Here is an 11,719-nt window from a genome sequence, read left to right on the forward strand (position 1 = left end):
ACCTCCACTCCAGAAACACCCGATTACCCGACCCCTCCACAAACACGGTGACTTGTCAGTCTTTTCTGAATCCTAAGCATTTCACAAGCCCAGGATAAGTAAGTCTGACGAGAAAAAGAAGCATCAAGTCTCTTCCGGTAGCTACTCGATTACCTTCGTCGACTTCAATTCAATCACATCATCATGAAGCCTCAAGAATACGTTCGAGTCTCTCTTCTCCCAGCAGGCTTTCTCACCCTGCCTGAGCATTTCTTCTGCGCCGATCAGCATGATAAAAGCATAAAGAATCTCGTTCCTTCAATGTCATTCCTTCTTGAACACATTCCAAGTCGTACAAGGGTCGTATTCGATCTGGGGCTTCGTCGAGACCTAAGCGCTTACCCAGACAACATTCAGCCGCACCTGCGTACACGCCAGCCTATTCAGACGATTCCAGACGTATGCGATTCTTTGAATCATGGCGGATTAGAGTCAACCGACATTGACGCTGTCATCCTGAGCCACATGCACTATGACCATGTTGGAACTCCCTCTCGTTTTACAATGGCCAAATTTATCGTGGGCTACGGGTCCCGCCATATTTTAGAAAATGGAATGAACTATCACTCTGCGGCCCATTTTGAAAAGGATCTTTTGCCATCTGATCGGACAATAGAGCTTCCCGTTCAAAACATTCTTCCTCAGTTTACGCACCCTGTCGAAATCACGACTCATTTTACCAATTGCCTGTCATCATTTTCTCCAGGGGGGCAGCAGGAGTGGAAAGCACTACATCCTTTTGATAATGTGATTGATCTTTTCGACGATGGCTCCTTCTATATCGTTGATAGCCCGGGTCATCTTTTAGGCCATCTGAACGTTCTCGTGCGAGTGAGCAGCGATCGCTGGATTTATCTCGCCGGCGATGCCTGCCATCACTCAAGGATCTTGAATGGAGAAACAGGGATGGCTGAGTGGGAGGAAGATGGGCGCCACGTATGTATTCACACAGACAAGAATTTGGCATTAGGTACTCTTCATAGGATCCAGAATTTGAAGGAAAATGGCTTCCAGGGAGGCTCTGTGCAGGTAGTATTGGCGCATGATGCGGAATGGTACCAGAATAACTTGAAATCAATTTTTCCAGGGGCTGTGGATGACTGAAGTCGCATTTAAATAGCTTGCTACTTATAGGTACTCTGTCAGCTGGTGCTCAAGGCTACTCGGGTGATTAAAAAGGCAGTTCTGTGTTTTGCTGTTATCAAATCCCCTCAGGATCCTTAATTGATACTAGTACAATGATATTCCTATCGTTTCCGCATGTCACAGATAAATCGTTACATTGAATTAAACGTGCAGTGATACTGTCTGTTTTTCATTGGACATAAATTACATTCTTTTATAACTACTTCCACCTTCTCCGCTTGATTGAGGTAAAAGCTTACAATATTTGAAGTCACAAATAATGGGAAATGAAGTGAAAACGAAGCATATCGTTTTCGTAGACGCTTTCGACATTAACGATAGTTGTTACTACTTACAAGTTACTAGTGAGCGTATGCTGACGAACTAGAGGGTACTTTAAATTATTAATCACACCAACTATTCAACTAGGATCCTTCGGGCTCAGCTCATTGTTTTGCAATATTCCACTCGCTTCTGAAATACGTCTTATCATATCAGCGAAATGAAAGGCGCCAACCATGACCCCTGTTTGCCTCAGGTAGGCAAAGTTGGAGACCCCAAAATGCCATGCATTTCTCCGTTCCCCCTCCCCCCCCAATACCCTTTCCCCGGCGTCTTCCACTCACTCCATATATATTTCCAACCCACCTGAAATGCTGAAACTTTGGAGTTATTATTCTTACAGGCTAGACCAAAACCTATCGCGATTAGAAGGGGAAACTACACATGATAGAGAAAATCCAAGATCAAATCCAAAATCCAAAATTCGCAGTCTGATCTAAATCGTTAAAAGTCCGTTCCGAACAACAGATATAACGCCTTATGATACTTCTTCCATTCGCCTGTTCCGTCGCTTTGCCATCCAAATAATAGTAAACCATGCCAAGTAACCATATCCCAAACACGCCAGTTGACCAACCATAAATTCATATCCAGCAGATTTGATTGTTGCATCGGTATATCGCAAGCCAAATCAAACCTTCTGTTCCACTGATTCGATAGGTAGTGCATCTCCCTTATGCAAAAAGGGCTGCAGCTCGCTTGGATACCAAGCAGCGAAACATACCATTGCGAGAAACATGGGGAGTGCGTCGAGGATGTATGTGGGCCATTCATTTGACAGCAAATACCCATCATTTCCAAGCCCATACTCGATAACACGAAAGATAGATCGGAGCAAAATCATTGCGCTTATAGCATACATGCTGTAGAGGTGTTTCACCCATGGCACATCACTATTCATAGTCGCAATAGTTGGATGGCGGTCCATACGCAACTTGAAGATCGTCGCCGTGATGAGAAACATAACGAACGTGGCAATTTGCAGGATGAGGCCAGCAAGGACAATATATTGTCCAGTGTTGGTCAGACTACTCTGCGACATCAGGCCAGCACCCCCACCTTGGATGAAAAATGTGAGGACATCACAGGTGACAAAAGCCTTGGTGACAAATCTGATGGGAATAGGCGAGAGGTGCTCAGCTTTGACGCTCCGAATAATCCGCGCGAGAACCATATAGACAGCGGCCGCAAAGAGAGTCGGTGCAATGAGAATAAAGACACTCTGAATGATATAGGGCATCAGGTGGCCTGTTTTGTCATAGGCGCCGGCTCGAGCGGCGTATCCGATTAATTCAACTAAATCAGCCCACACCTGGTCAGCATATTCTCAATATTATCAAACGGATACTATTGCGGTAAGAACTTACACAAGCCTCCAATGGCGAATGGCAAGGTGAAACGAACTTTTGTTCGGAAGATCTTCCAGAAGTGGAAAGAGGTAACGGCGAGGAATAGGAGAATGAAAACGATAGATGCGGCTATTGATGGCACATAGTGCCACACATAGTATCCACCCTTCAAAGGCTCCAGTCTGGGCATCTTGAAACAAAGTATGTATAGGGAATAGACACTTCAGAGAAATTTGAGGTCAATCGAGGATGGAAAAATGAGTTGTGAGAATATGGTTGGGATCGTGAGTGGATTTTAGGTTGAATTTAACGAATACAAGATTTAAAGTCTCCAAGCACCCCTTTTGAAGGATACGAAATCCAAGGGAGGCTGTACAAAATTTGCCATATCTATACGCGTATTCGAGACTGCACTATCGCGATCAATCGTGGTCCGTGCATACGCGTAAAGAAGGATTTCAGATTTAGAGGGGCCGCTAGTCGGTTACAGTTAGCGTGGCCGACGACCCTGGTGCCCGCCGAGTGGAACCGGCAGCCTTTCGGAACAACAAACGCCCCCAATATGAAATCTCCATACGTTACCATGTTTTGTGGTATTTGAGGTATTGCGCAAAATATTCATCGCAGTTTCCGGACGTTAGCACCGAACATTCGCCGGTCGTCATGCTTCTCATCGAAATTTCCGCATGCCTACCGTGGTAGGTATCAGGTAGCACTCCCTTGACGAGGTACTCTAATATAAGCTTGCATATCAATAATTTATCCAAGTGATCAGATGATAGTGTTAAATATATTCATATTCTATTTTGTAGGGTCCCCCATTTTCTTGACAATTATGAAAAACGATATCGTATTGAACTAAAAGGGGACCTTTTCCCCAGGCTATTAGAAACGAAGGAGACGAGAGTAGTAAACATAGGATATAGTAGGAAAATAAAACTTCTTCAGTGCTAGTAGGGACGACAACAAACTTTACCCATGCAAGTTCGAATAGCTTTGAGCAAGCGGAATACTCCCTTCGATATCTTTGTTTTTCTGCAATTCGCTGGGATACCAAAGGAAGAAAACGACCATGACGATGGCCATCGGAACAGAATCAAAGACGTATAGTGTCCACTCATGCGCCAAGGGATAGCCACTATTCCCGAGGATATACTCAATGATGCGGAAGATGGAGCGAATCATGATCAAGGCACTGACTGTATATAGCATATACAATGACTTCTGCCATGGAATGCCAGGTATGAGACATTCGGGGGTCGGAGAGCGGCGAATTCTCTTCTCAAATATGATGGCCGTGAGCCAAAAGATAGAGAAAGATATAAGCTGGATCGCGAGCCCTCCAACAACTGCAACTTTGGCCCAAGTCTCATATCCCATGACCGAAAGCGCGGAGGAATTTCCTTGGACGACGAATGACAGAACATCTCCCCAGACGAAAGTTTTCGTCAAACGCGAGACTCTGATCACGGAAAGGTGTTCTGCTCCAACATAACGGATTATACGACCCAGGGTCATATAGATAGAAGCAGCGAAGAGGGTAGGGCTCAGGAGAATGAAGATGTTGGCGACTATATAGGGCCCCATGGTGGTGGTATTGTTATGTGCCACTGCACGACCTATGTATCCGATGATTTGAACTGGCTCGCATTAGTTTCCAAGTGCTTTGCGAATTTTGGGGCCATTTTTCTCATCAATGCAGACATACAGAAACCACCAATAGTGAAAGCGATACAGAACCACGTCCTCGTCTTGAACAACTTCCAGGAATGAAGCACAGTCAAAGCTAAGAAGAATAGCATAAATATGACAGCTGCAGGGATTGATGGAGCATAGTTCCAAAATTTGTAAGAGCGAGGAATCAACTCCATTATTATGAGGAAAACCGGCGAATCCGCCAAAGGTTGAAGGGAGTGTAGAGAAGAGGGTGAATGGAAAAGAGAGTGAGAGAAATATCAGAATTGAATTGGAAGCATAATCTGATATGGAGATATATGAGGACAACTTTTGTTTTGAAAATTTCTTATTCATCAAGGGGTACCTTATCATACGCACACCTAAAGTAATACACAAGTGGCGCATAACAATAACTAGATCGCGTTTCTCCGATAACTTGAATTAGGCCCCAGCTAAATTTACTTGGACCCACCGATGACCCACAAAGCCATGACACCCACACCAAACTATGAATACGCGTATAGAGAGCGATTTCACAAATAACTTTAACTATTTTAAAACTTCAAGTGGCTCTCACATACCGCCAGGATTATCTGATAATGTGAATACTTTTCACGATCACTAGAAAATTAGCGCGATAAACGCGAATAATTAGTTTAAATTTGAGCATAGGCGGATGTAAATTAGATGAACAACTTGAACTCGGCAAGTATTAACTATACTTGGAGGAGTGAAGGTAAAGTCGGCAGAAAACTTTGCATGATACTATTGTTTTTAATTGACCTTATAAATTCGAAAGCAAGTTTTTCTTGTTGTTATTCTTATATGGTTCAGATATAGTAATATACATGGGTGGACAAAAGAGATGATCGTAAAGGTGATAAAAGTTAAAAAGAAGTTAACAAGGGTCTCTCTCCTGAATTTCCTTCCCGGAAACTCGTGGACTCATAGAGAAGAGACTATTGAATGCAAGTAAAAGATGTTGAGTTTCTGGAGTCTCCTCCAATATACTTTTGACGAAGAGGATACGGGCAAAGGTCTCTTGCTGTGTTGTTGCTCCCCTTCGTGGCGTGCAAAACAGCAGGGGCACGATCGTTCTCTACCCATTCAATAAGCTGAGACATTGCTCCATTTGGGATCGGCCCGAGTCCACCATAGCAGTGACCAACGCCAGGTGCTTCAAAGGAACGATAAAATCTGTGGGCATTAGGGTCACCCTTTAGCACGTTCTCGTAGTACTCAGTGGTTCCGTTTGGAGGGATAACTTCGTCTGCCAGTCCGTGCCAAGAGATCATTTTTCCGCCAGCCCTCTTGAAATTGGATAGATCTGGGTCACTATTGCCAAGCATAGAGGTATAGTCGCTGATCGAAGAGTGCAAGGCGTCGAAAAACTGGTTCGTAGTCATACTGTTGGCATCGAATGTGGGATTCTTGGCAACAAGATACTTAAACCAGCTACTAAGGAGGTCACTTTCTGTCGCGTGACATGTCCCGTTCCCAGAACATGAAGTGGAAACATAGTAACCACCGAGCTCCGCGTCTTTGTTGAGTCCGTGCCAGCCGTACCGCTTAGAGACTGACTGTGAGCCAGACCATGCAGCTTGGATTACCTTTGCGTTGGAAGCAGTAAAGGTCTTTTGCACCCCGTCACAGGAATAGTTCTTCCCAACGAAATCAGAAGCCTTGATGTCACAGAGTCCTGGAGAGCTGATGATGCCATCTTCCACGCCATCCAGCTTGTCGCAAGCCTTTGTTGCTGCTTCAGTGAACGCACTGACCTCACACGGCGCCGGATAAACGTCGGTTTCTTGCATGACTACAGAAGCCCAGTAACCCGCGGGAATGAACTTTTGTATATTGATGGCGGGAGCAACAGCAAGAATTCCGTCGAATACATCTGGATACTTTTGCGCCATCATGAGGGCCTGTCGTCCACCACCAGAACATCCCGAAAAGTAGGAATAGTTTGCAGGCTGTCTGTAGTAGGACTTCGTGATCTGTTGCCCGATGATAGCCATTTCATTTGTTGCTTTAGTCGCGTAATTATCCAGAAGTTCCCAGTTGACGTTACCCTCGCTGCTAAGGACCCATGAAAGATCCGTAGGAATTGTGGACGCGCCAGAACTTGTACCCAGCCCTCCATCTGTGGAGGCAGATGCAAATCCCTGGGCGACTGCGTATGTCAAGTAGATAGAGCCCATGCCTGTGCTGTATCCTCCACCACCCAAGCCTTGAAACCTGCCATTCCATTCCTTAAGCGGTAGCCAGACTTGAGTGTGGATCTCATCATTCCATCCAGGATGAGTGTGTGTTACTGTGACATTGCAGAAGCTGATGGTGTATTGGCCACCTTCATTTGTTCCTGGTCCAAGACTAACGGCAGAATAGTTGTGGATTTCCTGAGCTTGTATTCCAAGGATAGAAGCGCCGACCCGTTCAGGCTTTTGAATCGTGGATGGTGAGCAGCGGGATGCAGATGACAATTCAAAAAGCAACGCGCTCAGAGAGAGCAGGCTGCTGGAGAGAGCGAACATTGTACTTTGAAGATAGAAGAGGGATGTAATTTCAACTTTTGAAAGCTGAGTTGAAGCGTTGAAGATTAAAAAGATCCAAGTTGCTTCTGCTCGGGTCGCAGTGGACTCGGAGACCTCGGGATGGATTCACCAGACGATCCATTTGTGCAATAAAAGGGATAACTTCTTTACGCGTATAAATAAACTTTCGGAAGCCAGCACAGCCTAATATTGTTTAAAAATAATATGTTTTCTCCAGTTTCGTGTCCCATTATGGATCTTGCACGATCAATTTATTCGTAATTAATGACTAGTATATGTGTATTGGATTGTCACAACGCGAAAGTTTCCGCCGAGCGGGGGCACTTCGGAGATCATCGTGACCCACTGCCCAGATGTTTCCTCAATTATTTTTTATTGAGTGGGGCAAAGTTAAACGTTGCCTCCAGGGTTCTATACGCGTATTCGGGCCCTCTCCATACTGAGACTGGGCGACACGGGGCTCGAAAATGAAATTCACAGATTCGATATACTATTTCTAGACCAAATCCTCTCTTTCCCAAACATCCCTTTTCATGAACATTGTTGCCTTGAAGGCTGCTTCATTTCAAGTGCCACGGTCGATTTTAGGAAAGACCGAATAGGTAGAGTGAAATATGAAAGATCCGGAGTCGAGCCGAGGCCACTTTATGGCCAACTTTTACCATCGTATGAAGCACCGGTCCAGAACTCATCGGAGTTTCCTGTTGCATTGGGTTTGACGGCAAGAATTTGATTCCCTGTGGAATTGAGAATAAGGCCATGTCTACTAGGCGATGGCCGTATTTCCATTGATGCGTCCTCAAGAATGCCAGTTCATCGATTCTCACACAACTTGCTTCAAGTAAATTTGTAGCGGTAATTGATAGATTCAAACCGTCCCTTGCGTTTCCATGTGCGTATGTGATCTGCTTTATTGCCACGTTTCACGGTGATGACGAAAGGCGGAAGTCTCTAACTTACTCGGACGACCCGTAGATGGTAAGAAATTGTTCAACGGCCTTGGAGACCATCATAATCTAGTTCATTCACCAGATGTGACTTCGATTGGCCAGCGTAGCCAGTCTGACCATTCATTGCCCAAGTGATCACAGATTGACCTTACCAGGAATTGCCCTCCATCTCCACATATCCATAAATCGCGCCGTAAATGTATCAGCGCACCATAATGAGCCAAAACCACTAACCCATGCGGCTCTCTCATTCTCAAAAGATCAATGTAACCTTTGCATACCATGACTGGCCAAGCCCGGATGGCAGTGACGTTGGGTCTCCAGGGGACATCCCGATCGGACTCGTCGAGGACAGACTGTAAGGCTAAAATGGCTTGCTCACAGCTATTCTTATTTTCTTGGTCAAGATTTGCCGTCGTAATGAGTTCCAGAAGCCGCGAGCAAGTTTTCCCTGAAGCAGTTCCACAGGGCGTCATGGCCTTTTCTCCTTGCTTACACATCGGCCCCAGAATACTTTCTTTCAAAAAGCCCCATGAACTGCCCGTGACTGCCCGAACTCCCTGATTCAAACATAGAGAACGGATAAAGTTGTCTAGGAAGTGCTCAAAGGTTGATTCTCGGAAAAATAATGTCTCGCACATCTCATGCATTCCAAGAATCGACGAAAAAAGCATCAGTGGCACGCATGTGTCCGCATTAACCTCCGGTGCCATCTGGTTGAATATTGACAAAGCGTGCGTCTGTAGCTCTGTCGCCTGGCGGTGGTAAATGTTCTTCTGGTCGGAGTTCAAAGTACTCAGATGCAAGGCAGCTAGGGCCAACAGCTCATTCAAGACGTACGGTGCGTTCAACACCTCTTTGAACGCATCTTGGAACGAAACGCCAGGAGCATCAATTTCGGCGTGCAGTGAATCAAACGTTTCAGTGCATAGATGGTAGAACAGTCTCACGTGTTCCATATCAACCGGGGAAGTTTTTGCTTCCTCTTGAGGGTATTGCTGTCGGTCCCGAGGACTTTGACTTGATTCCTGTGAGCCATGCACATCATCGGGTAGAAGTGACTCCCTCGAGATTCGGCTGGAAGAACGAGAGGAATGCCGTGGCCTCGCTATGAGAATAGGGGACGCGAAATCACAGCTTCGTTCTGAGCTTATGCAGTTCGAACAGACTGGTTTATTCTCATCGCACTTTCAATCAATCAGCAACGTCTCCAAGCGGGATGACATCTGTCGGAGCGTGGCACCTTAATATGACGACGCTTGCATTCCACACATCCTCTCGCGGGACTTCTTATGTGTTCGGCGGACCATTTCATGCCGACGCGTCTGTAGCAGGCTTGCGCGCTTAAACAAGTCGATATTTCCGGGGGCTTCCGGACGCGAATAGATCTGCCACAAGAATAGAGCAGCGGTTACGCTTCGACTATGTAAGCGAGTTCAAGTTTCACCATTAATGATCTTTGGAATTTACCCTGCCGTCCACCGCCCACCGCCCACGGAACCGCCCCGCGACCGAACCTAATCTTTAATAAGGCCCCTCCGCTTATTCGTCACCTTACTTTACCTTCTCTTTCAGTCTATACCTCGCAGCAAGCAGAGCATCATGCATTTAATTCTTTCTGGATCTGCAGGGTTGAGCTGTTTATGTCCCCACCGGACTACACAAAAATTTCGGCTTCTTTGGTCAGTGTTCAGAAATATGTGGTATACTTGACTCATTCAATTTCTTCCTCGTAACAAACAAACACAGCGTCATATAATTCTTCTCGGGACTAGCAGTTAGCTTTTGCCACCTCAATATGATCTAATTTAATCACAGAAACATCTCATGCACAAGTAGTCGATAATCCCTGTGTTTAATAAATGCCTTCTGTCGTAGTCAATGTGGCTAGTGTTATATAAATGTACTACTCAGTCAGACAACTACCCTCGATGAACTGGACCGACGGCCCGCAAGTACCGGAGTTGGCTTGCAGCCCCCTATTAGCCCTTTTCTCGTCATGCCGGGTCTTTAACCTTGGAAAGGCGCCCGAGCTCAGTGCTCCTAGAACAAGAATTTGAATTTATCTGGTTTAACGAAGTCGAATTGCTACATGCTTGATGTATTCAACGACAATTTCTAATTGTACGACGGAATCTCTTTTGGGTATCTTAGATGCAACTTCTTGCCCTTATTCGCATTCCCTCTCTGTATCACTTCGTTCTATACCGGTCGATGAATGCCCTCCGAAGCAAACTCGGTGTTGGTGAGTAATTTCCGAACCTTGAAAGTAGACCGGAATATGTCTCCGCTGATGCAAATCTCAAGAAAATATTACGTAGTACTCATAGAAACAAAATGCCTCACCATAATTCAGTGGAGGTAGTATGGTGCAGGAAATTAAGGTTATAAATAAGAGGCTTCCACTCATCTAGTTACTTATTGAACAACAACCTTGGAAAACAACCATTCAGCTTCATATTGCCCATAAGTGATTTGATACTAGACATCACCACTGTCGACATGCATTATAACACCATCATCGGTTACATCCTTGCCACTTCTTGTCTGGCTATCGCTGATTCCCTCTCCAATGGAAGATGGGGCCTAGAATTTTTCACCGATGGAGCATGCGGAAAGGGTCATTCTTCCTTTGGCGACAGCAGAACATGGGAGTGTATCAATATTGACCCCAATGCGGAGATTACATCCTTTGGTTGGGATGCGGATGATTGTGACTTTGACCTCAATGTATTCTTCGAAGAAGATTGCAGGGGCTTCTTCGATAGAAGCTTTAGGAACTGCAATGAAGCTAATTCCTTCAGGGGCCAGTCATACAGGTCTTTCATGGTGGGTCTAAGCCTCTTGGTTATAGCATATCAACAAGCATCAAATGAAAACAGATATCTAATTTATTGCCAAAATTGATAGGTTGGAGATTCAACTATGGGTCCAATCCGATGTGGAGAGAGAAAGTAGGGTCTCTACAAGGATATCTCATGATACAACTCATCTGTGTTCAACATTTGGGCTGCAATTCGGAAGGCTGGAGCCATTTAACGGGGGCTCATGGTATTTAAAGAAGGGCATAAAGAGATAGTTTGATTGGTTTTCCAAATCCTACTCCTTAATTTCTGGAGCATATCCGATGCTTTCAAGTGGATTGTGTACGCTATAAATCTCCATTCTCGGACTACCTTCCCTGGAAGCTTTGTAATACGCAGCAATATTCATAATGTTCATCTCATACTTGACAAAAACCATTATTGTAAGCGAGGTGTAGTATTGTGAAACAACAATTGGCTCCCAAAAAAAAGCCCCTGTAGCGGTAATATTCCCTAATCTTGATTCTTACGCAGCATAAAGCAACAACTGTGTCTCAGATCTTAATAATGAAAGTCATTTCATCTGCGTCAACAATTTTGGCGGGGTGGGTCTAGCCTGGGACAACCACGGCTCCAATCTGTCTCTGTTTTGGTACTAGTAGTATTTTCTACGCAATTTCCGAATTTTTGCGAGTTGACTCTTTCAGACTGTGATATTTTTTTCTTTTCATTTTGCATATCAGAATCCCACTGGGTGAATCGGATTGGAGGCGAAGTATACATCTTATCGGCGGAGTCGGTGGACGCCGGCAGAATTAGAAAGGGCAAAAGAAGCTCCGCCGGCTGAGCTGCTTCAACTCCGCCTAAAACAGCCCACC

The 11,719-nt window shown here is 45.1% G+C and overlaps 5 protein-coding genes across 5 annotated transcripts; 1 reads left to right on the forward strand and 4 right to left on the reverse strand.

Moving 5' to 3' along the window:
* Nucleotides 1-183: 183 nt before the first annotated feature.
* Nucleotides 184-1,143, forward strand: N7481_005108 (MBL fold metallo-hydrolase; the record flags this gene model as incomplete). Its single annotated transcript, XM_057264327.1, has 1 exon — nucleotides 184-1,143. One exon carries the CDS (start codon nucleotides 184-186, stop codon nucleotides 1,141-1,143), a length of 960 nt encoding a protein of 319 aa, XP_057122047.1.
* Nucleotides 1,144-2,137: 994 nt separating this feature from the next.
* Nucleotides 2,138-3,045, reverse strand: N7481_005109 (RTA1 domain-containing protein; the record flags this gene model as incomplete). Its single annotated transcript, XM_057264328.1, has 2 exons — nucleotides 2,138-2,802; nucleotides 2,874-3,045. The coding sequence occupies 2 exons, from the start codon at nucleotides 3,043-3,045 to the stop codon at nucleotides 2,138-2,140; spliced, it is 837 nt and encodes a 278-aa protein (XP_057122048.1).
* A 782-nt stretch (nucleotides 3,046-3,827) lies between these two features.
* On the reverse strand, nucleotides 3,828-4,442 carry N7481_005110 (RTA1 domain-containing protein; the record flags this gene model as incomplete). The annotated part of the gene is made up of 1 exon (XM_057264329.1): nucleotides 3,828-4,442. The coding sequence occupies one exon, from the start codon at nucleotides 4,440-4,442 to the stop codon at nucleotides 3,828-3,830; it is 615 nt and encodes a 204-aa protein (XP_057122049.1).
* A 1,049-nt stretch (nucleotides 4,443-5,491) lies between these two features.
* Nucleotides 5,492-7,066, reverse strand: N7481_005111 (tannase and feruloyl esterase; the record flags this gene model as incomplete). Its single annotated transcript, XM_057264330.1, has 1 exon — nucleotides 5,492-7,066. The coding sequence occupies one exon, from the start codon at nucleotides 7,064-7,066 to the stop codon at nucleotides 5,492-5,494; it is 1,575 nt and encodes a 524-aa protein (XP_057122050.1).
* A 1,042-nt stretch (nucleotides 7,067-8,108) lies between these two features.
* N7481_005112 (Zn(II)2Cys6 transcription factor domain-containing protein) lies at nucleotides 8,109-9,352 on the reverse strand (the record flags this gene model as incomplete). The annotated part of the gene is made up of 2 exons (XM_057264331.1): nucleotides 8,109-9,224; nucleotides 9,281-9,352. 2 exons carry the CDS (start codon nucleotides 9,350-9,352, stop codon nucleotides 8,109-8,111), a joined length of 1,188 nt encoding a protein of 395 aa, XP_057122051.1.
* Between the last annotated feature and the right edge of the window lie 2,367 nt (nucleotides 9,353-11,719).

Source organism: Penicillium waksmanii, assembly GCF_028829765.1.
Source record: "Penicillium waksmanii strain IBT 27052 chromosome Unknown utg000005l:1.0-5232799.0:1.0-5237142.0, whole genome shotgun sequence".
Classification (NCBI taxonomy): Eukaryota; Fungi; Ascomycota; class Eurotiomycetes; order Eurotiales; family Aspergillaceae; genus Penicillium; species Penicillium waksmanii.